Source organism: Corythoichthys intestinalis, chromosome 2, assembly GCF_030265065.1.
Source record: "Corythoichthys intestinalis isolate RoL2023-P3 chromosome 2, ASM3026506v1, whole genome shotgun sequence".
In the NCBI taxonomy this organism is placed as follows: Eukaryota; Metazoa; Chordata; class Actinopteri; order Syngnathiformes; family Syngnathidae; genus Corythoichthys; species Corythoichthys intestinalis.
Window position 1 is genome coordinate 74,062,543 of NC_080396.1, and position 24,632 is coordinate 74,087,174.

At 39.4% G+C, this 24,632-nt stretch overlaps 1 protein-coding gene across 1 annotated transcript; it reads left to right on the forward strand.

Annotated features, from left to right (window-relative positions):
• The first annotated feature begins 683 nt into the window (after positions 1–683).
• Positions 684–23,918, forward strand: dnase1l1l (deoxyribonuclease I-like 1-like). Its single transcript, XM_057828258.1, has 8 exons — positions 684–1,009; positions 1,074–1,162; positions 11,538–11,624; positions 14,524–14,645; positions 17,939–18,051; positions 18,140–18,297; positions 18,471–18,567; positions 22,941–23,918. The coding sequence occupies exons 1-8, from the start codon at positions 803–805 to the stop codon at positions 23,019–23,021; spliced, it is 954 nt and encodes a 317-aa protein (XP_057684241.1). The 5' UTR covers positions 684–802; the 3' UTR covers positions 23,022–23,918.
• Positions 23,919–24,632: the final 714 nt, after the last annotated feature.

Genomic DNA, 24,632 nt, shown 5'->3' on the forward strand with positions numbered 1-24,632 from the left:
GTTGAAAGTCCGTGTTGCCCAACGACAGCCCCAAAACATCACTGCTCTAGAGGAGATCTGCATGGAGGAATGGGCCAAAATACCAGCAACAGTGTGTGAAAAGCTTGTGAAGAGTTACAGAAAACTTTTGGCCTCAGTTTTTGCCAACAAAGGGTACATACCAAAGTATATAGATGAATTTTTGATATTGACCAAATACTTATTTTCCACCATGATTTGCAAATGAATTCTTTAAAAATAAAACAATGTGATTGTTGTTTTTTTTCCACATTCTGTCTCTCATGGTTGAGGTTTACCCATGTTGACAATTACAGGCCTCTCTAATATTTTCAAGTGGGAGAACTTGCACAATTAGTGGTTGACTAAATACTTATTTGCCCCACTGTATTAACATTTTGGTACCTTATCTGTCAGTGCGTGAATTCCATTCGCTCTGTTTTTCTTCTGACATTTCAAAAATGAATTCTGATTTTAATCTATATTTCATATGTATTGTTTAGCCATTTTTATGTTACTAATACCAATAAGACTAATGTCTTGTAATGACATTCTATTTTTGATTAACATTTTTACAACGCAGATTGCTCTGGTCAAGTACGGACAGCGATCCCCGTCAAATGCAGAATTGTCTAATTGTACTCCAAAAAACGAGAGCAACACACTCAAAGGTGAATTGTGTGAGGGGTCATGTGAACATTGCGGATTGTATTGAGGGCTTTTAACACTTCCAGATAAAGCTCTATTCACATCTGGCACTGACACAGCACATTCAGAGGTGCACCTTTCCCATCGCGTTGCTCACATGAAGGTCAGAGGATGCACTGGGTCTGTGGAGAGGACACTAAAGTTATTTCTAACCATCCGCGAAATGAGGACTGGCGGTCTGCTGTGCGCGGTGGGACTTTGTCTGTTAAATGCGGCTTTATCTGTTAAGATCTGCGCTTTTAACGTTCAGAGCTTTGGAGAAGCAAAGGCCAACAACAAGAAAGTTATGGGGATTCTACTGAAGGTACACGTTATCAGTGAATTTTGGCTAAACTTGAGAGGTGATTTTATGTGTTTCCTTCCCCAAGATTCTTTCCCGATGCGACTTGTGTCTCGTTCAGGAGGTCCGCGACTCCAAAGGGCGAGCAATACAAGCCTTGGTGAAAGATCTTAACAGGTTTGTCAGCCTGAAATGGTTTTAACACACTGATTAAACAGTGGAATGTTGTCAAATGGTATTCACAATTCATTCATCAAGACTCACACAGATCCATAACTATGGAATGTGTGGAATACAGTGCTGGCCAAAAGTATTGGCACCCCTGCAATTCTCTCAGATAATGCTCAATTTCTCCCAGAAAATGATTGCAATTACAAATACTTTGGTTGTAATATCTTCTTTTATTTTGCTTGCAATGAGAAAACACAAAAGAGAATGGGGGAAAAAATCATTATTGTTTTATAAAAAAAACTCCAAAATGTGCAGGACAAAAGTATTGGCACCCTTTGAAAATCATGTGATGCTTTCTAATTTGTGTAATTAACAGCACTTGTTACTTACCTGTTGCACATAACAGGTGGTGGCAATTACTAAATCACACTTGAAGCCAGTTAAAATGGATTAAAGTTGACTCAACCGCTGTCCTGTGTCCTTGTGTGTACCACATTGAGCATGGAGAGAAGAAAGAAGCCCAAAGAACTGTCTGAGGACTTGAGAAGCAAAATTGTGAAGAAGCATGGGCAATCTCAAGGCTACAAGTCCATCTCCAAAGACCTGAATGTTCCTGTGTCCACATGCGCAGTGTCATCAATAAGTGTAAAGCCCATGGCACTGTGGCTAACCTCCCTAGATGTGGATGGAAAAGAAAAATTGACCAGAGATTTCAACGAAACATTGTGCGGATGGTGGATAAAGAACCTTGACTAACATCCAAACAAGTTCAAGCTGTCCCACGGTCCGAGGGTACAACAGTGTCAACCCGTACTATCCGTTGGCATCTGAATGAAAAGGGGCTCTATGATAGGATACCCAGGAAGACCCCACTTCTGACTCAGAGACATAAAAAAGCCAGGCTGGAGTTTTCCATAACTTACCTGAGAAAGCCAAAAATGTTTTGGAAGAATGTTCTCTGGTATGATGAGACAATCGTAGAGATTTTGGGGGAAAGGCATCAACATACAGTTTACAGGGAAAAAATACGATCCACACTGTCAAACATCGCGGATGTTCCCTGATGTTTTGGGGTTGCTTTGCTAACTCTGGCACTGGACCGCTTGACCGTGTGCATAGCATTATGAAGACTGAAGACGACCAACAAATTTTGCAGCATAATGTAGGGCCCAGTGTGAGAAAGCTGGGTCTCCCTCAGAGATTATGGGTCTTCCAACAGGAAAATGACCCAAAACAAACTTCAAAAAGCACTAGAAAATGGTTTGAGAGAAAGCACTGTAGACTTCTAAAGTGTCCAGCAATGAGTCCAGACCTGAATCCTAAAGAACACCTGTGGAGAGATCTGAAAATAGCAGTTTGAAGAAGGCACCCTTCAAATCTCAGAGACCTGGAGCAGTTGGCCAAAGAAGAATGGTCTAAAATTCCAGCAGAGCATTGTAAGAAACTCATTGATTGAGTTTTGTGTAAAATGATAACGATTTAATCATTTTTTTTTCATTCTCTTTTGTGTTTTTTCATTGCAAGCAAAATAAATGAAGATATTACGACCAATGCATTTGTCATTGCAATCATTTTCTGGGAGAAATTTAGCATTATCTGACAGAATTGCAGGGGTGCCAATACTTTTGGCCAGCACAGTAAATATCATTTTGATAACGGTTTGCCTTTGAAACCTGAAAGGAAACTGATCAATCACAGGCAAAGATTCCGGCAGAATATAGAACTCAATGAAAAACAGTCGAGAATCATTGACTTTATTGTGAGACAAGTCGGTGTGGGCGCAGAGGATGCAGAGTACAGGGTTGGAAGGAGTCAACTGATTAGCTTTGGCGACCCCTAAAGGGAAAAGCTGAAAGGAAAAGAAGAAGCATTTCTAAGTTAAAGTGCCTGATAAAAAACTCTTAAATAGCATTATTATGGGAATTAAAATCATATTTTGAGACGATTTGACTATATACAACAAGTTGGCAAAGTGCAGATGACGAGAAACTAGTCTTTTAATCTGCCGTTTAGCCCGACCTGTCATTATACCGCTCTAGCGTCCCTAGCTGGATGAGGACGTCGGCAGGGTCACGATATCAGCTGATTTAGAATTCAGCCCATTGAGGGAGAAGATTCAGAACAAGGAAAATGTGACAGAGTGCAGCAAAATGTCATCAGTGTTTTAATCTCTCCAATATTTTGACAGGATATTCTTTTATCTACGTATTTTCCCCAATTCCTATATAAATAGTATGATAATGAAAAATAACAGTCTTGTGCTAAATGGAATATGAAATATTAAAAATGCATTTATTAAGTACAACAGGGCAAAAATACTGCATAATGGTCAGAATTGCTGACTTCTTGCACCTCCTTAACTGTGTTTTATGCCAGCGGTGTTAGTCCAGCTTTTGTCATTTCCCTGCCCTGGCTTCGGAGGGAAGAGCGTAAAGAAAACAGGAGGCGTGACAGCTAGCCGATATGCTAACCCGACTCGAGCGGCTTTTCCATGTCTATCCCTCGCCTTTCGAAAACGAAAAATCACACAAAGCTACCGCTGACTCGTGTCACACAGCAATGGGGTTGATTGTCTTCAAGGATCGGCCAGCCTCCGGCGGCAAGCAAGTTACGGCTCGTCGATCTGCTGCGGCCCCGGCAAACAGGCAGTGCTCATCGGCGAGAGACGGGAATGAATGCCGAAAATAGCGCATTCTCGGTGGACAAACTGGCCGAAGCGCTATGTGGGTGTGCACGCGAGGAGGACCAAGGGGGGTGGGAGTCTACACAATCGAAAACCAGAGACTAAAGTGGGGGGCTGCTCGGGGCCAAGCCGAGTAAAGTGCTCTGTGGGTGGGCACGCGAAGAGGACCAAGGGGGGTGTGCGACAAACCACCGGTTGTCGGCCGTGTGGCCTTCTTGGTGGACAGGGAGTATTGTCACCCACAAAATGCAAACCACCTCCTTATTAAATTATTTCCCATGATCAGAGTATTTGAGATTCTTCCTAGTAAACTAGGATCTTTTGGAAATCCAAAAAGCCTCACACCACTCTCCCTGCTGTAGCAACAAAAGCCTGCAGCACATTGGGCTGACGTGACGCAAAAATAAACAAATGAATCTGCAAAATCACCTGAATCCGCAGTCCTTCTGCATGCCATATAGTAATTGTGAGATGGTTACCAGGCTGAGGTCACGTTCGCCTTCTTCTTCAACCTGAGACTCGAGCCCGAAGTCACTCATTTTCATGGTGCGGGATTAAAAAAATTGAATAAATATATTGACACACACATCCAAGCGGTCCATTTCATTCAGGCGCATAAAATACTGCGTGTAATATGAAAAACAGCATCTCTTATTAAAGTGCAAAATAAATAGAAGAAAACGTGTTTTTATCATTCTAATATTTTTTAATTCACAGTTAATGTGAAAAAATAAAGGGCTGTTCGGTAGAGGTGTGCATCGACACCGCCCTCACGATTCGATTCGATTACGATTCGGAAGGCCACGATTCGATTCGATTCGATTCAGAGGGTCACGATTCGATTCGGTTCGATTCCGCAATGCATTGCGATGCATGAAAGCCTGGGATGCATTAAAATTCTAAAGCAAAGCATATTTTTCGTGAATCATGAGCCAACACAAGCGGACAGACATTAAACAACTTTTTATTGGCTCTTGTGTCACTCCTGGTTGAAGTCAAATGAAAATAGTATACTTTCATATATATCTTTAAAAAAACAATAAAAAAAACAGATCACAGCATTTAATTAGTGCTTTGAATGTGACCAGGGCTTTCTCTCTTTTTTTTTTTTTTTTACACACAGTAGCAGCCTTTCACACAGTGCAACATCTGAACTCCTGTGCAAAATCAGTAATAACAGTCACTGTATTTTAGTCACAACGACCCATCAATAAAAATATTCAAGTAAATATTAAAGAAAACGACAAAGAAAATATTGTAGTGCAGCAGCATCTTTATCGCAATCTCAATCCAGGGATCAGTTCAGTTGCAAACAAAACATCAACTAAATTGCAATGTAGAACAAAAGTAAAATGTAGCCCTAGCCTATCTTATATCTATAATATTTCTCGCTCCCTCTTTCTCCGTTTCAGCCATTGTTATGTTATATCCTATCTCTCTGCTCTCTCGATTACAACTGCGCTTGTCTGTGACGTTACTCCGGTAAGGAAGCGGATTTGGGTTCCTCGTCCCCCCTGCGTAGAGGTTAGATCTTGTGCCCGAACCCGACCCGACCCAAAATGTTAAGCATTCATGTTTCGGTTGGTCGGGTCGGGCCGCCGCGCCGGACTAATAAATTATTAAAAAAGAAAAAAAAAAAAAAATGCGCAGAGGGCTGTGGTGCAGCCCTCTTTTTCTTCTTCTCCTCCCGTTATTTCGTTGTGTGAATGCTTTTATAATTCTCATAAAAATATGTAGACTATTTAAATATTGAGTAAACTTGCGTTTTTTTCCTGCCAACTGAGAATTCGTTACAAAAGACACTTTTATTTACGCACACAAAGGCAAATGTGCAGTGGCGCCCCCAGGGGGTGGCCAGGGGTGGCCACGGCCACCCCTATAAATTGGTTGGCCACCCCACTGGCCACCCCGCTTGCCAGTATATCGTTAGATTGTTGTAGCATCAGTTATGCATTTCATCCCAAATGAATGCATTTATTTTGTTTTGTTAAATGTAGGGCTGTCAAATTTATCATGTTACGGGTGGTGATTATTTTTTAAAATTAATGACGTCAAAATATTTATTGCAATTAACGCATTCGCTGTACGACTCATTCACGCATTGCAGCAAACAGCCTACAATGGCGCCGTTTTACTTATATACAGAGATAAGAGGCAGAGTGGAGTAGATACAAGCATTCATTTGGGCCGTGCTTTTAATTGGCAAAAGCTTTTTCATCTCTCCCACAGCACCAATAAATATTGTGGGAAGCGACGTGGGGAAAAATGATAGGAGTTGATCTTTTTCTTAACACCCTGAAGTGTACCCAACTCAGAGAAGATATAGCATTTGCAGCCACCACACACAGTCATGGTTGCACCACTTCCCATTATGCATTTGGGCAGAACAGTTAAGTCGCTACAGTATCATTTACTGAAAGTTCAACAAATACATTAGATGGCAATATTTAGTCACAATATACAAACTCACATTTATCCTTTAAGAATTACAAGTCTTTCTATCCGTGGATCCCTTTCACAGAAAGAATGTTAATAAAGTTAATGCCATTTTGTGGATTTATTGTTGCAATAAACAAATACAGTACTTATGTACAAGGATGTTGAATGTATATATCCGTCTTGTCTTATCTTTCCATTCCAACAATAATTTACAGAAAAATATGGCATATTTTAGAGATGGTTTGAATTGCGATTAATTACGATTAATTAATTTTTAAGCTCTGATTAACTCGATTAAAAATTTTAATCATTTGACAGCCCTAGTTAAATGTACACCTTATGCCTAATATATACATAACACAATAAAACCGAATTGTTGTGGAACTCAAAATGTTGACTGGACAGTAATGGACTAGGCACATTAAATCATTAGTAACATCAAATATTACACTATACACCAAAGTATATCAGTAGCCGTGTCCTTAAGTCTAAGTTTTCCCCTGACCTTTTTACTGCGACAATATAATGAAAACCTGAAATTATGGCTTTTAGTTTTGGCCACCCCAAGATTTTAAGTGGCCCCATCTGGCCACCCGTATGAAAAATTTCTGGAGGCGCCACTGCAAATGTGATCCTTTTGAATCTTCTCCTTTGTGTGTCTGTAAAACCGTGTTTTGTTTTTTTTTTAATCAAACTTTTCCAGCGTTATTTCGTTGTGTAAATGCTTCTATAAATTTCATAAAAATATGTAGACTATTCAAATATTGAGTAAACTTGCGTTTTTTTTCTGCCAACTGAGAATTCGTTACGAAAGACACTTTTATTTATGCACACAAAGGCAAATGTGATCCTTTCGAATCTTGTCCTCTGTGTGTCTGTAAAACCCTGTTTTTTGTTTTTTTTTTAATCAAACTTTCCCAGAGTTATTTCGTTGTGTAAATGCTTCTATAAATTTCATAAAAATATGTAGACTATTTAAATATTGAGTAAACTTGCGTTTTTTTTCTGCCAACTGAGAATTTGTTACGAAAGACACTTTTATTTATGCACACACAGGCGAATGTGATCCTTTTGAATCTTCTCCTCTGTGTGTCTGTAAAACCGTGTTTTTTTTTTAAATATTAAACTTTCCCAGCGTTATTTTGTTGAGTAAATGCTTTTATAAATCTCTTAGAAATGTGTAGACTATTTAAATATTGAGTAAACTTGCGTTTTTTGTCTGCCAACTGAGAATTTGTTAGGAAAGACACTTTTATTTATGCACACAAAGGCAAGTGTGATCCTTTCGAATCTTCTCCTCTGTGTGTCTGCAAAACCGTGTTTTTTTAATATTAAATTTTCCCAGCATTATTTCGTTGTGTAAAGGCTTTTATAACTCTTATAAAAATATGTAGACTATTTAAACAGTAAGAAAACTTGAAGAAATGAAAATAAATTGCTGCTGCTGCTGCGTTTTTTTTTTTCCGCATCACTCGGCTCGGGCATGCAAATCTACTGGACTGTCTCAGGAAATTAGAATACACAATATTCTAATTTTTTGAGACAGTCCTGTACAGTCGCCAGATCCATATTTGATGCCTAGATCGATGATTTTTGACCGGCTGCCTTCACCGTCTCTGCCTGACCCTGATATTTACAACTATCTTGTCCACACAAAATCAGCCTATTCTCACGAAAGTTTGAAAAACTTTAAGAGCTTGGAGGCTTATAAATGCTACGTTGCTGGTTGGGTGAAACAGGTCCTCGTACACGAAAATTCGGCAGGAATCTTGTGCTCCGAAGGTGAGTTACGAAATTTTCAATTCAAAATCTTTTGTTCTTGCTAACATCCACTGTCAAGTCTAATGTATTTCATGTCATTTGTCAATGGAGCTAGGGCTTTTAATGTTTATATGGTTTAGCGATAGCACTCACTACATACATACGTGTATGTTGTCGGCGATTAGCCTAGCAATGATCTTAATTGTGGTTATTTATCAGCCCCGTAGACGAGGCCAGTTTCTTTCACTTGGTACCAGCTAAATATTATTCAAAAAATAACGATGGTGGAAGAAAGGGAAGTCACAAACATCTTGAATTTGAAACTATGTCGTACTACGTCGTATGTTGTCGGCGATTAGCCTAGCAATGATCTTAATTGTGGTTATTTGTCAGCCCCGTAGACGAGGCCAGTTTCTTTCACTTGGTACCAGCTAAATATTATTCAAAAAATAACGATGGTGGAAGAAAGGGAAGTCACAAATATCTTGAATTTGAAACTATGTCGTACTACGTCGTATGTTGTCGGCGATTAGCCTAGCAATGATCTTAATTGTGGTTGTCAGGCCAAAACCCTCTAAATATACTGGACTGTCTCAGGAAATTAGAATACACAATATTCTAATTTTTTGAGGAAATTAGAATATTGTGTATTCTAATTTCCTGAGACAGTCCTGTATATATACACAGGACTGTCTCAAAAAATTAGAATATTGTGTATTCTAATTTCCTGAGACAGTCCAGTATAGAACGAAGCTTTTCCACATAACGCCTTTTATGCAACAGATCCAGTGAGTTTGTGGCATCAGAAAGCACCGGGTCTTCCATGAAATGCATTTTAAATTCCGCCATCAATTGAAAACAATGCTAATACAGAGTCAAAATGACGGACAAGTGGGCGGAACCATACAGCGAGCACGTGGTACGTGGGTAGGCCCTATACCAACGGGCCGTGTCGGGTTGGGCTGGAATTGTTTTAGGCCCGATCTAACCTCTACGGGCTTGCTTTGAATGTAAAGTAGCTCTCTCTACAGGTAAACATGAGAATAACAATACAAATGGGGAAACCAAATACATTGCATCACCGGAATTGCGCAGGGAAGATTTTTTAACGTACTTATATTTTAAAATGCGCTGAATCGATTCAGCGTGTTGCCCGCATCGAATCGAATCGTCCCTGCCCCGCATCGGGATGCATCGCCGCATCAATTATTGTTGACACCCTTACTGTTCGGTCCCTGTATGACCGGTTTGGTCCACATTGTCGGCAGTAAGTTGGATTTCGTTCCCAGTGAGCGTTGGACTCTGCCAAGGTTGCCCTTTCACCAATTCTAATCATAACTTTTATGGACAGAATTTCTAGGCACAGCCAAAGCTTTGAGGGGTTCTGGTTTGCTGGCCTCAGCATTGCATCTCTGCTTTTTGCAGATGATGTGGTGCTGTTGGCTTCACTAAGCCGAGATCTCCAACTCTCACTGGAGCGGTACACAGAGTGTGAAGTGGTCATTACCTACAAATCTGAGACCGTGGTCCTCAGTCGGGAAAGGGTGGCGTGTTGGCTGATCTTGGGTGACGCTCCAAGGGCTTGAAGGATGTTCCCCAGTGACGAGTGACATAAAGGTCCTTCTAAAAAAAAATTAGCATATTGTGATAAAGTTCATTATTTTCTGTAATGTACTGATAAACATTAGACTTTCATATATTTTAGATTCATTACACACAACTGAAGTAGTTCAAGCCTTTTATTGTTTTAATATTGATGATTTGGGCAAAAAAGTCAAGAAAAACCAAAAATCCCTATCTCAAAAAATTAGCATATCATGAAAAGGTACTCTAAAGAAGCTACTAACCTAACCATCTGAATCAATGAATTAACTCAAAACCCCTGCAAAAGATTCCTGAGGCTTTTAAAAACTCCCAGTCTGGTTCATTACTCAAAACCGCAATCATGGGCAAGACTGCCGACCTGACTGCTTGCTGTCCAGAAGGCCATCATTGACACCCTGGAGCAAGAGGCTAAGACACAGAAAGAAATTTCTGAGCGAATAGGCTGTTCCCAGAGTGCTGTATCAAGGCACCTCAGTGGGAAGTCTGTGGGAAGGAAAAAGTGTGGCAGGAAACGCTGCACAACCAGAAGAGGTGACCGCACCCTGAGAAAGATTGTGGAGAAGGGGCGATTCCAGACCTTGGGGGACCTCCAGAAACAGTGGACTGAGTCTGGAGTAGAAACATCCAGAGCCAACGTGCACAGGCCTGTGCTGGAAATGGGCTACAGGTGCCGCATTCCCCAGGTCAAGCCACTTTTGAACCTGAAACAGCGGCAGAAGCGCCTGACCAGGGCTACAGAGAAGCAGCACTGGACTGTTGCTCAGTGGTCCAAAGTACTTTTTTCAGATGAAAGCAAATTTTGCATGTCATTCGGAAATCAAGGTGCAAGAGTTTGACGGAAGACTGGAGAGAAGGAAATGCCAAAATGCAGGAAGTCCAGTGTCAAGTACCCACAGTCAGTGATGGTCTGGGGTGCCATGTCAGCTGCTGGTGTTGGTCTACTGTGTTTTATCAAGGGCAGGGTCAATGCAGCTAGCTATTGGGAGATTTTGGAGCACTTCATGCTTCCATCTTCTGAAAAGCTTTATGGAGATGAAGATTTCATTTTTCAGCACGGCCTGGCAACCTGCTCACAGTGCCAAAACCACTGGTAAATGGTTTACTGACCATGGCATTACTGTGCTCAATTGACCTGCCAACTCTCCTGACCTGAACCCCATAGAGAATCTGTGGGATATTGTGAAGAGGAAGTTGAGAGACAACAGACCCAACGCTGTGGATGAGTTTAAGGCCACTATCGAAGCATCCTGGGCCTCCATAACACCTCAGCAGTGCCACAGGCTGATTGCCTCCATGCCACGCCGCATTGAAGCAGTCATTTCTGCAAAAGGATTCCCGACCAAGTATTGAGTGCATAGCTAATATAATTAATTGAATGTTGACTTTTTTTGTATTAAAAACACTTTTTTGTATTGGTCGGATGAAATATGCTCATTTTTTGAGATAGGGATTTTTTGGTTTTTCTTTACTTTTTTTTTGCCAAAATCATCAATATTAAAACAATAAAAAGCTTGAACTACTTCAGTTGTGTGTAATGTATCTAAAATATATGAAAGTCTAATGTTTATCAGTACATTACAGAAAATAATGAACTTTATCACAATATGCAAATTTTTTTAGAAGGACTACATTGTCAAAGGCGGCCTTTAGATCAATGAATCCGATGTACAGATGGTGGTCTTTACGGAATTGTGGAGCAATTGGGCATGACGCCAGCCTGATGGGGAAAGCAGCGGCTCCTTATAGAGGGAAAGGCACGACTATAAGCAAGGTCCTGGTGAAAACCCTGCCAGGAATAGAGCAGGGTTATGCCTTTACCACAGAGGCAGACACTGAATGTGACAGTGGGACATTAAATGGGACATCATCATTGGTGTGATTTTTTTCCCACAGGTTTGACAAACTCAACTCGTACTCCCATGTGGAAAGCGAGAGACTGGGAAGGAAAACCTACAAGGAGCAGTACGTCTACATTTACAGGTAAAATCAGTCAATGCTAGCGTTGTCCTATAATGACTTTTCAACTGGTATCCTGATGTTGTCCAACTCCAAAATCTGATATCAAACCAGTACGTGATCCTGCACTTAATGTGTTATTGCTAATTGTATTGTGATGCCCCACTGTATGATTTAATAATGGTAAATGTAAAAAAAGACTTTCCTTATAAAATATATAAATAATAAATACAGTATATGACATTTTGTGAAAAATAAGAGAACAAATCCAACTTAACTTATAGAAAAGGTGCTAAAATAATGTCCTATGTAAATCAGATACAGTGGTACCTCTCCTGACGAATGTCTCTACATACAGAATTTTCAGGGCAAGACACACCTCAATGGGAAAATATTGCCTCTTGTTAAGTAAGAAATTTCAGGGTACAAAAGGCAAAAATACAGTATGGCTGGTACTCGCAGCTCCCAGAGTTTACTGAACGAAACATACTTAAAGCTGCTCTGCCATTGGCTATTGCCTAGCATTCCTGGCAATTCAATTGGCTAAGAGCGACCTCTACTGTATGTGTACGTGTGTATCCCAGCGTCATGTGCACTTGGCCCTTGTGTTTCGACAGCTTCACATGAGTATTAACTTTTATTGGTGGGCTTTTATTGGGGAGCTTGGAACGCATTAGGGCACTTACATGGAAAATGCACAACTACTTACAAAATTTTCAAGTTAAGAAAGTACTTCCAGAACCAATTAGTTTTGTCAGTAGAGGTACCATACCACTGTAAATTGAAATGAAATGAGCCAAAATGTTCGTGATTAAATAAAAAGAATAACACCAGTTACCCCCAAAGAGCCACTAGGGGGCGACCAAAGCATTACGAATACAGGCATATGACATCCCGTTGCAATGAAAATTCCTAAAATGTAATTTGGCGGGCTTTTGCTCAGATTTTAATTATAGTGCGGGCCAAAAATATTGGCACCCCTACAATTTTGTCAGATAATGCATAATTTTCCCAGAAAATGATTGCAATTACAAATGCTTTGGTAGTATATCTTCATTTATGTTGCTTGCATTGAAAAAAAAAAACACACACAAAATGATTTTTTTTTTCACCATTCTCTTATCATTTCACACAAAACTCAAAAAACCCTAACCCTAAACCCTAACCCGAAACGTCATGTAAAACTTCTCTAATTTGTGTAATTAATAGCACCTGTTACTTACCTATGGCAATAACTAAATCACACGTGCAGCCAGTTAAAATGGATTTAAGTTGACTCAACCTCTGTCCTGTTTCCTTGTGTGTACCACATTGAGTATGAAGAAAGGAAAGAAGACCAAGAACTGTCTGAGGACTTCAGAAACAAAATTGTGCGGAAGCATGGGCAATCTCAAGGCTACAAGTCCATCTCCAAAGACCTGAATGGTCCTGTCTTTACTGTGCGCAGTTTCATCAATAAGTGTAAAGCCCACTGCACTGTGGCTAACTTCCCTAGATGTGGACGGAAAAGAGGATTTTAACGAAAGATTGTGCGGATGGTAGATAACGAACCTCGACTAACATCCAAACAAGTTCAAGCTGTCCCGCAGTCCGAGAGTACAACAGTGTCAACCCGTACTATCCGTCGGCGTCTGAATGAAAAAGGACTCTATGGTAGGATACCCAGGAAGACCACACTTCTGACCCAGAGACATACAAAAGCCAGGTTGGAGTTTGCCAATACTTATCAGAGAAAGCCAAAAACATTTTGGAAGAATGTTCTCTGGTCAGATGAGACAAAAGTAGAGCTTTTTGTTAAAACGAATCAACAAAGAGTTTACAGAAAAAAAACAAGGCCTTCACAGAAAAGAACACGGTCCCCACAGTCAAACATGGCGGAGGTCCCCTGATGTTTCAGGGCTGCTTTGCTACCTCTGGCACTGGACTGCTTGACCATGTGCATGGCATTATGAAGTCTGAAGACTACCAACAAATTTTGCAGCATAACATAGGGCGCAGTGTGAGAAAGCTGAGTCTCCCTCAGAGGTCATGGGTCTTCCAGGTGGACAATGACCCAAAACACACTTCAAAAACCACTAGAAAATGGTTTTGAGAGAAAGCCCTGGAGACTTCTAAAGTGGCCAGCAATGAGTCCGAATCCCATAGAACACCTTTGGAGAGATCTGAAAATGGCAGTTTGGAGAAGGCAACCTTCAAATCTCAAAGACCTGAAGCAGTTGGCCAAAGAAAAATGTTCTAAAATTCCAGCAGAGCATTGTAAGAAACTCATTGATGGATACCGGAAGCGGTTGTTCGCAGTTATTTGTCTAAAGGTTGTCTACCAAGTATTAGGCTGAGGGTGCCAATACTTTTGTCTGGCCCATTTTTGGAGTTTTGTGTAAAATGATAAGAGAATGGCAAAAAAAAAAAAAAAAAAAAAAAAAAAATCACATTGTGTTTTTGCAAAATCAATGAAGATATTTCTATCACAGCATTTGTAATTGCAATCATTTTCTGGGAGAAATTGAGCATTATCTGACAGAATTGCAGGGATGCCAATACTTTTGGCCAGCAGTGTATAGTGATTTATATTATTACTTTTCTTAGTGACTATTTCTTTCTAGTGACGCAGTGGGTATGCGTGATGAGTTCATAATTCATTATTTGTCATTTATTGTTCATTATATTTGTGCAAATGCTCACTTAACAAATCCTAAGCATGTGTCTTCTGGAGATCACGAGTGGTTATTCTAAGCATGATCGTTTTATGCATAAAAACTGCAAACTAGTATGTTGTTTAACACCTTACTATACATACTGACACAGAACCAATAACTTACGACGCTTTTATAGACAGATATTAGAAGGCAGCTGAGTTATTGGACAACTCTAGTTAGAATTGTCAAACGAGCAGGAACAATTCAGCCGAGTCTTTTCTTCACAGAAACAATGTGCTGACGGTGAAGGAGCAGTATCAGTATCCGAAATTCGAGGAGAAGGAAGCCAATTCCACTGAAGTCTTTTCCAGAGAACCGTTCATTGTTCGCTTTTACTCGCCTACTACACGTAAGTTAAGGACACGACTGCACAACCACTAGATTTGTAACAAAATATCGTTTGACGATATATCAAGACATCACGATAAACACGAAGCTCAATACAGGTAGTCTCTGGGTTCCGAACGAGTTCCAGTTCTACGCTGGCGACGTAACCTGAATATCCGTGTAAGTCGGAATTAACTCTTTAAGTACCCTGAAATAACTATCCAAAAAGTCCAAAAGTATTGTATTTTGTTTAATGATGGAGGATACACTGCCCTCTGGTGGTAGCATTTGGTCTGGCTGGACTGTCACCTTGTATAACTGAGAAGCAGACTCCGACGATGACTTTGATAAAGGAAAGCTGTGCTCTGATTTGGCCCACGGAAGGCTGTAAGTTGTTTCAGCTAATATATATTTGTGTATGCATTTGTAATTAAAGTGCGTACGACAGGTTAAAAAAATGTTAAAGAGCATTATTATGTGAATTAGAATCAATATTTTGAGACGACTTGACTGTATACAACAATTTGGCAAAGCGCAGATGATGAGAAATTTGTCTTTTAATCTGCCGTTTAGTCACGTCTACCATTATAGGGCTCTAGCGTCCCCAACAGGAGAATGACGTCGGCAGGGTCATTGTTTTATCTGATTTAGAATTCGAACATTGAGGGTGATTTATTCAGAACGAGGAAAAAGTCCTTGTTTCAATCTCTCTACTCCAGTATTTTTACAGGATATTCTTTTTATCCAAGTATTTTTACATAATTGCTAAATAAATGATATAGTCATGACAAATAACGGTCTTGTGCTAAATGGAATATGAAATATTAAAAATGCATGCATTTAGTACGGCATGGCAAAATTACTCCAAAATCGACTTCATCTTTACTGTCGCACCTCCCGAACGATATTTTATGCCACCGTAGTTAGTCCGGCTTTTGTAATTTCCCTGCCCTTTGGAGATTGTAAACAAACATAGAGGCGTTACAGCTAGCCGACATGCTAACCAGAACCGAGTGGCGTCTCAGACTTTTCGCTTTTCGAAGCGAAAAATCACACAAAACTAGCCCGGATCAATTCACACGGCGGCGGGGTTGTCGATTGACTTCGCCCGTCGGCGAGCAAGTTACAACTCGTCGTTCCCCTGCTGCGGGCAAGGAGAGCTCGTTAGCGGGGAAGCAGCTGGACAATGACCGTCGGACAAACAGGCCAACGTTGGAGGAGCGCGTAGCTGCCACATGGTCAACATGAATGTGGCGTAAATTAATGCTTAATTAAATGGTGAAGACGTAAACAGTGAGAGATCGGCGTGTAGTTGCTGTGGGCAGCTAACAAGGCAGGATGTGTCTTAGGAGAACTTTTCTACATGTCTGTCCATGATCCAACGTAAATAAATATTCCTTTATTTAAAGTGATTCTCTTACTTAAATACATGTAGGCTCTAATAAACCACAATTGTTCCCTTGTACTAAAATATGTTGTTAGAAACACATAAAATGTTAAATCAATGGCAATATTTCATAATATTTAGTCCATATTTTGACCGTTAGTGGGCGCCATAGTTTGCGGGCTCGCAGTGATGACATCATCTTTCCAAATGTGTAGCATGTTCAACAATTGCTTATTGCTGCCTAAACTCGCGAAGTAAAATGCCACAATGTGCTGCTTTTGGATGCAATTTCCAGTCAAATGGTAACGAGGGGAGTGAAGTGAGTGGTCAAGGTGGAATTATTATTTTTAGTGAATAAATGTAAATAAGTGGAAGCTTCTCCCCCTTTTTGGTACTTTTATACACGTATCCTAGCTACCACGCGTTACAACTGGCGCCCGAACATTTTTCCTGGATCCTCAGTCAAGTAAGCGATCCGTCTATTTTCTGGATCCGACGGTCGCACCGCGTCTGCAATATTGGTTTCGGATCTGTCCATTTTTTTGATTCGTCGGTCCCACAGCGGCCTTTCGGATCAGTCTATTTTGTGGAATCGACGGCCTGATCGCGGCTGCGACATTGCCATGGGATCGGTCTAATTCCTGGATCTTCGAGTGGGTAAAAAACGCGGATTTGGATTACTATTGCTATCTTTTTTGTTGACTATTCTTTGTGGGAGTTTTCCCCAAATCATACCAAATAATCGAAGCACTATGGCACGCTACAGTGACGACAGTGACTCTGACGTGGACCATACAACAATGTTGGAGTTCATCAGGGAACGTGTGTTTGCATACTGCTGAGCTCTCGAGTGAAGAGTGGCCAAGGTGGAAATATTATTTTTTGTGAATAAATGTGCATAGGTGGAAGCTTCTCCTCTTTTTGGTACTTTTATACCTACCACGCGTTACAATGTACAAGACATGGATTACACAAGGTGTGCTCTTTGGCCTGTACTGTATGTAAAGCACACGACAGCTCTGGATGCTAACAATCTACATAAATATATTGGGATAAGTTTGAAAATACAATATGCTTACCTTGAATATCTGCTAATAAAACTGGAGTTCCAAACAGCATACACTCTCGCTCCCAACCGGAGTTCCCAACAGCACTTTCTCGCATCACCAGTTATGCCCACCTTTTGTCTTATCAGGTATTTGCTGCACGCATTTTTCCCTGAAGCTCGTCTTGTGAACGACCGACAGTGCTGTCCTGCTCTTCACTTTTCAGATCTGGTTCAAATAGGAAGGGTAGAATTGACGACATGTCGGGAAAGCTAACAGTGACACGTTGGAATTTCGGCAACTGGACCGGTGACGTCACGCACTGCGATGTAACAAGAATGGTGACCTATCACTTAAAATAATTTTACAAAATTAATTAAAACAAAAACATTAAGAGGGGTTTTAATATCAAATTATTATAACTCATACTAACATTTATCTTTTAAGAATTACTTGTCTTAACAATAGAGGATCCCTTTAAAGAACGTTTGTAGTGTTTACTTAGTAATTGCTGGATTCGTGGCCATTTTAACACAAAAGTGCAACCAACATTGTGACAGCCAATGCCGACCAAAAAGAGCACCAGTGGGCAACACGGGACAAGGCTGTGAACGTGTCCAACCCGCGTCATTGTCAGGACATCTCTACATGTGTGAAAGCAATGATACGAGTAAATCCCGCGTCACTTTACACGGGAATTTCCCTGGATATGTGTGTGAAAAGCGCTCGACTAAAACAATTTTTTTTTTAATGACATAGTTTTGTGTTATGTATTTTTTTTTTTCTATTGTAAAATGACGCATTGTGACCCTGGCATATCGAGGTGCATCGTATTGTGAGTTTAGGTGTATCGTCTCATCCCTAATGATGTTTTTCTTCAAGTCATGAAGGATCTGGTTTTAATCGGCCAGCACACCAGTCCCAAAAGTGCCATGAAAGAGATGGATGAGTTGTATTTCGTGTTCAAAGAGATCTACAAGAAGTGGAAGACCGAGGTTCAGTTTCCGACACGACAGCGCCCATTCGTTCAGCGTTGTTTCCTTCACATACTTGATGATGAAATGTGGAAAACCTTTGTCCTAGAATGTGATGATCTTGGGTGACCTGAACGCCGCTTGTGGCTACGTCACCATCAAAGGCTGGCGAGGCGTCCGCCTGAGAAGCGACCCCAAATTTCGGTGGCTGATCGGGGACGAGCAGGACACGACCGTTCGGGAGAAGACGCGCTGTGCGTACGACAGGTCGGAATTAGTGGCGTTAAGAACATCACGTTTCAGCGCCGTCAGTGGCACTGAAACACGATGAACATCTCCGACTACCTTTTAAGAGCATTGCATTCCATCCGTGAAGGCTTTCCGCAGCATTCACGACAATGTAGCAACATAACAATTGACTATTTTCATCCCCGATTCAGGATTATCGTCCACGGACGCGAGTTGATTTCCAAAATAGTGCCCGGCTCTGCTCGACCGTTCAACTTTAAGGAGAATTTCAATCTGACAGAGGATGAGGTAAATGTCCCTAACATGTTACAGTACAAAAAACTTTATACAGGTAAAATTCTAATTTTATTAAAACACTGAGAGGGGTTTGAATATCAAATTATTATAAGTCATACTAACATTTATCTTTTAAGAACTATAGCCTATGTCTTTCTATTCGTGGTTCCCTTTAAGTACCCAAAAATACCTCATAAATCTCAAGATAACTATCCAAAAACATGCATTACACGTCATTGTACTGTCCTTGCCAAGACGTTGGGGCTAAGTCCTAGCTAGCAAAGGTGGGTAGTAACCATAGGCGGAGTTTGACTTTTGGGGGCACAACATGCTGATGACCATGAAATACAGTGCATTGACTTCATAATGTATTGACGGCTCAGATCAGTCATATACTGCACCTCACATTCAAGTAGGGGGGCACCCACATCAAGAGGAGCTATTGACAAACACACGCACGCAGCGATCTAACGCCGGATTTCTATTGAAAAAGTACGAAAGCTGTACCGCATACAAACAGGAAGGATTGTCTTAGGAGTGATTTGTTCGAAGATTCAAGGTCATTATTATATTTTTCGTACCATGCATGCATTTTGAAACGTTGTGAAAAAAAATCAATGGGAGAAATTAGCCGCTACTGCATTGGCATCATAGTTTGCAATATTTACGTAAAGTAAATGCTAACTGCACCGTTTTTTGCTTTTAACTAAGAATCATGACTGTTTTACGTCCATATCTATAAGAAATCCGGGGATTTAAGCATTTATTCACATGAATTTTCACCGGAAAAGCTCTGTTTACATCAGGCGGCTGCTAGCTACATTCACTAACAGAGTGGAATTGTATTTCGACATATTTACGTACAATATACGCTGATTGCACAGTTTTTTGTTGTTGTTGCTTTTAACCAAGAATCGAGACTGTTTTATGTCCATATCTATAAAAAATTCTGGGACTTAAGCATTTATTCACAAGAATTTTCACCGGAAAAGCTCTGTTTACATAAGGGGGGCGCTAGCTAAATTTACCAACAGACTAGCATTGTACTTTGACAGATTTACATAAAGTAAATGCTAACTGCACTTTTTTTTGCTTTTAACGAAGAATCTAGACTGTTTTACGTCCATATCTATAAGGAATTCGGCAATTTAAGCATTTATTCACAAGAATTTTCACCAGTAAACTCTGTTTACATCAAGCGGCCACAAGCTACATTCACTAACAGACTAGCATTGTACTGCGACATATTTACGCTAAATGAATGCTAACTGCACTTAAAAAAATGTTTTTTTTTTTAAAAAACAAGACTATTTTACGTCCATATCTATGAAGAATTCAGGGATTTAAGCATTTATTCACAAGAATTTTCACCGGTAAAGCTCTGTTTACATCAAGCGGCTGCTAGCTACATTCACTAACAGAATAGCATTGTACTTCAACATATTTACGTAAAATAAACGCTAACTGCACGTTTGTTTTTTTAGCTTTTAACAAAGAATCAAGACTGTTTTACATTCATATCTATAAAGAATTCTAGGATTTAAGCATTTATTCAAAAGAATTTTCATCGGAAAAGCTGTTTACATCCAGCGGCTCCTAGGTACATTCACTAACAGACTAGCATTGTAATTTTACATGTTTACGTAAAATAAATGCTAATTGCACGTTTTTTGTTGTTGTTGTTGCTTTTAACCAAGAATCGAGACTGTTTTATGTCCATATCTATAAAGAATTCAGGGATTTAAGCATTTATTCACAAGAATTTTCACCGAAAAAAGCTTTGATTACATGAGGCGGCCGCTAGCTACATTCACTAACAGACAAGTATTATACGTTAACATATTTATGTAAAATAAACGCAAACTGCACTTTTTTTTTTTTTTTTTTTGCTTTTAACCAAGAATCGAGACTGTTTTACGTCCCTATCTATAAAGAATTCTGGGATTTAAGCATTTATTCACAAGAATTTTCACCAGAAAAGCTGTTTACATCAGGTGAGCGCTAGCTACATTCACTAACAGACTAGCATCACATTCTACATATTTACGTAAAATAAATGCTAACCGCACATTTTTTTTGTTTTTGCTTTGCCTTTAACCAAGAATCGAGACTGTTTTATGTCCATATCTATAAAGAATTTGGGGGTTTAAGCACACAAGAATTTTCAGCGAAAAAAGCTCTTTGTCCGTGATTCCACTCGGTCAGCTTTGACAGCCTCGCCAAAAATGCAGGCCCCCTATTTATCGGCCCCGCGTCCCGTCAATACATGATGAAGTCTATGCGCATTCTCAGCAATAAAATTAACTTACAAGACTATTTATAATAATACGTTGAAAATGAATGTTTTCCATCATTCTTGAGGGAATTCTAAATCAGGCCGCTTAGGACAGCTATACTTTTCGCCAAGATGGTACACCCACCGGTGTCGTGCCAATGTAGTTACCCCCGTCAAAAATTGTATACCCTCGGTGGAGCCACTGCGCTGCACTGATTTGCTTGATTTCCGTGTTATGGTGATGTTTATTATCTACGAGGTTTTAAAACATGGCCCATCCATCAAAAAAAAACAACTTTTTTTTGGCCATATAACGTAGCATATATACTGAACGTAAAAAAAAGGCAATGTTTTACTGTTTTACTCGTAGGATGACCTATAACTGTTATTACTGTAATTCAAGTCCTATATGGAGTTTCTCCAGTTTAATAAATGTCGATGTCAAAAATATATAACTGTGGTTCTTTTCTGGTTTTAATTATTTAAGTTGACATAACTCATAACTAATGTGTGTGTGTGCGCTCCTGCGGCCAGGGGATACAATTTTTGACAGTGGTAACTACATTGGCAAGACACCGGTGGTGGCTGTGTTGTACAGTTACTGTCTTAAGTGGGGAAAATTGAAACTCATTTTGGTGGTGCTCTCTGGCATTTCATGGTCCACATTTTCAATCCTTGGTTCTTGCTCCATAGTTGTTGTCGCTTTTGAAAGCTTAGGTTTGAAAAAAATTACATATATCCATCTTGCCTCTTTGGTGCTTGGGTGGTTTTGGCTAAGCAAAACAAATGACCGTCTATGGTAATAGTCACATTTTCTGTTCGAAAAATAATTTTGACCCATTATAAAAATATCTGTTTTTGTTCATTTCATTCATTTTTGGGTTTTTTTAATTGCTTTACAACTTTTACTCTGACTCTGAGGGAGACCCAGCTTTCTCACACTGGGCCCTACTTTATGCTGCAAAATTTGTTGGTAGTCTTCAGATTTCATAATGCCATGCAAACTGTCACGCAGTCCAGTGCCAGAGGAAGCAAAGCAACCCCAAAACATCAGGGAACCTCTGCCATGTTTGACTTTTCTTTGAAGGCGTCTTTTTTTTCTTGTAAACTCTATGTTGATGCCTTTTCCCAAAAAGCTCTACTTTTGTCTCATCTGACCAGAGAACATTCTTCCAAAACGTTTTTGACTTTCTCAGGCAAACTCCAGCCTGGCTTTTTTACATCTCTGGGTGAGAAGTGGAGTGTTCCTGGGTATTCAACCATTTAGTCCCTTTTCATTCGACGCCAAGGGATAGTACGGGTTGACACTGTTGACCCTCGGACTGCAGGACAGCTTGAACTTGTTTGGATCTTAGTCGAGGTTCTTTATCCACCATCCGCACAATCTTTCGTTGAAATCTCTCGTGAATTTTTCTTTTCCGTCCACATCTAGGGAGGTCGGCCACAGTGCCATGGGCTTTACACTTATTGGTGACACAGTGCACGGTAGACACAGGAACATTCAGGTCTTTGGAGATGGACTTGTAGCCTTGAGATTGCCCATGATTCCTCAAAATTTTGCTTCTCAAGTCCTCAGACAGTTCTTTGGTTTTCTTTCTTTTCTCCATGCTCAATGTGGTACACACAAGGACACAGGCTAACTGGCTGCAAGTGTGATCTAATTATTGCCATCACCTGTTATGTGCCACAGGTAAGGAACAGGTGCTGTTGATTACACAAATTAGAGAAGCATCACATGATTTTTCAAAGGGTGCTAATACAAAGGGACTCTTGTGTAAAATTATTTTTTTCCCCCATTGTCTTTTGTTTTTTTTTTTCATTGCAAGCAAAATAAATCAAGATATTACTACCAAAGCGTTTAGAATTGGGTATACGGACCCCATGAGAGTCGTATGCAGTGGGGATTGGGCTTCGCAGGTGGTCTGCATCGGAGCTGAGCGCAGCGCATGCACAGTACATGCGTGGCACACACGCATGAAAATTTCAGATTCCTCCATGATTTCTAAGTGGAAGAACTTGCAAAATAGCAGGGTGTTCAAATACTTCTTTTCTTCACTGCATTTACAAGCCAATTGACATGATTTTCTGTGTTTTATTGCTGAAACTGTAGGCCCTAGCCGTGAGCGACCACTTCCCCGTCGAGGTCGACCTGAAGACCAAACATCATTATCTCTTGCGCAGTGAGCTGTAAATGAAGAGCTGTTTGGGATCAGCTCTACTTTCATTTTTTAATTTTTTTTTAGCCTTTTAATGAATTTAAATCATGATTTAGAGTGTGCTACCTGTTGTCAAACCAAATACAGTACGGTCATTTTTTTAATAGGGTGCCATTTGTGTCCCTAGTATAAATGAAGCTGTATTTTCATCAGAGTTGGATAAATACGGTATTTTTCGGTTGATCAGTTGCAGTTTTTTTCAATTTGGCCGGGGGGTGCGACTTATAAATTATTAACACGTTATCATCGCAATTCTTGACCCACTATTTGATACACAAAACATTTTATTTTAAACGTGAAGAATAATTTACTTATACAGGTAGTTCCTACGCTGTCGACATTTCCCAAATTTGCGCATAAATCGGAATTAACCCATTAAGTACCTATATATCTCAAAATGACTATCCAAAAAGTAGAAAAGTAGTATATGTAATATATGTTTGTGCATGCATTTGTAATTAAGTTTAGAGCTACAGCTTGTGGAGTTACGTGTGAGCGATTTAAGACTTCCCTATTTAAAGTCATTTTAGCTGTTATGCTAGCAAAACAAGGCTAACTTTAGCATACAATGTCTTTTAGTGGCCAAATGGCACCCTATAAAAATATGCCCCTACAAAAGTTTTAACCTATTTTATGAAGAACTGCATATCACATGATGCAAATTTGCGAAACAGCAATGGTTCCTCTACTGTTGTTTTTTTTTTACCTATTTATAATATCAAAATATAGATTGTGTTTTGAAGGGAAACCTCTTAAATTGAGAATGGGAGGTTGTCATTTGAGCTGCTTTTTTATGGAGGTAGATTTGTGTCGTTATCATTCAATCAAAAAAAAAAAAAAAGTTGATTCAATAAAAAAAAGAGTCGCTTCAATCAAAATGTATATTTTCAATAAAAGTCACTTCAATAAAAAAAAAGTGTTTGAATGCAAAAATAAATTTGTTTTGTTAAAGTTTTTTTTTTTTAAATTGAAACAACTTTTTTGATTGAAGTGAAGTGCATTATGACCACATTTTGGCTCGGACATTTGTGTCTTTATTATTCAATCAAAAAAAAAAGTTGCTTCAAACAAAAAAAAATATTTTCAAAAGAAAAATCACTTCAATCAAAAAAAAAAAAAAAAAAAAAAATTCAATCATAGAAAAAAAAAGTTTTTGAATGCGAAAAAATATTTGACAATCATTTGAACACTTAATTTTTCTTTGAAACTGTTTTCTTTGAATTGAAGCAATCCTTTTTGTGTTTGGGCCATATTATGGGTAGGACATTTGTGTCTAAATCATTCAATTCCAGAAAAAGTTGCTTCAATCAAAAAGCGCAGACAAAATGGGGACAAATGTGTCAGAATGATTCAATAAAAAAAAAAGTGTGTTCAAAACTTTTAAGTTAAAAAATTTTTGCTCTTCAAAAAAAGTGACACTTAAAAATATATATATATTTGTAAAAAAAAATTTTTTGAAATATATATATATGTAAAATATATATGTGTATGTGTATATATATATATATACATATACTGTGTATATATAAATACAGTGTATATATAAATACATATACATACATACATACATACATATATATATATAT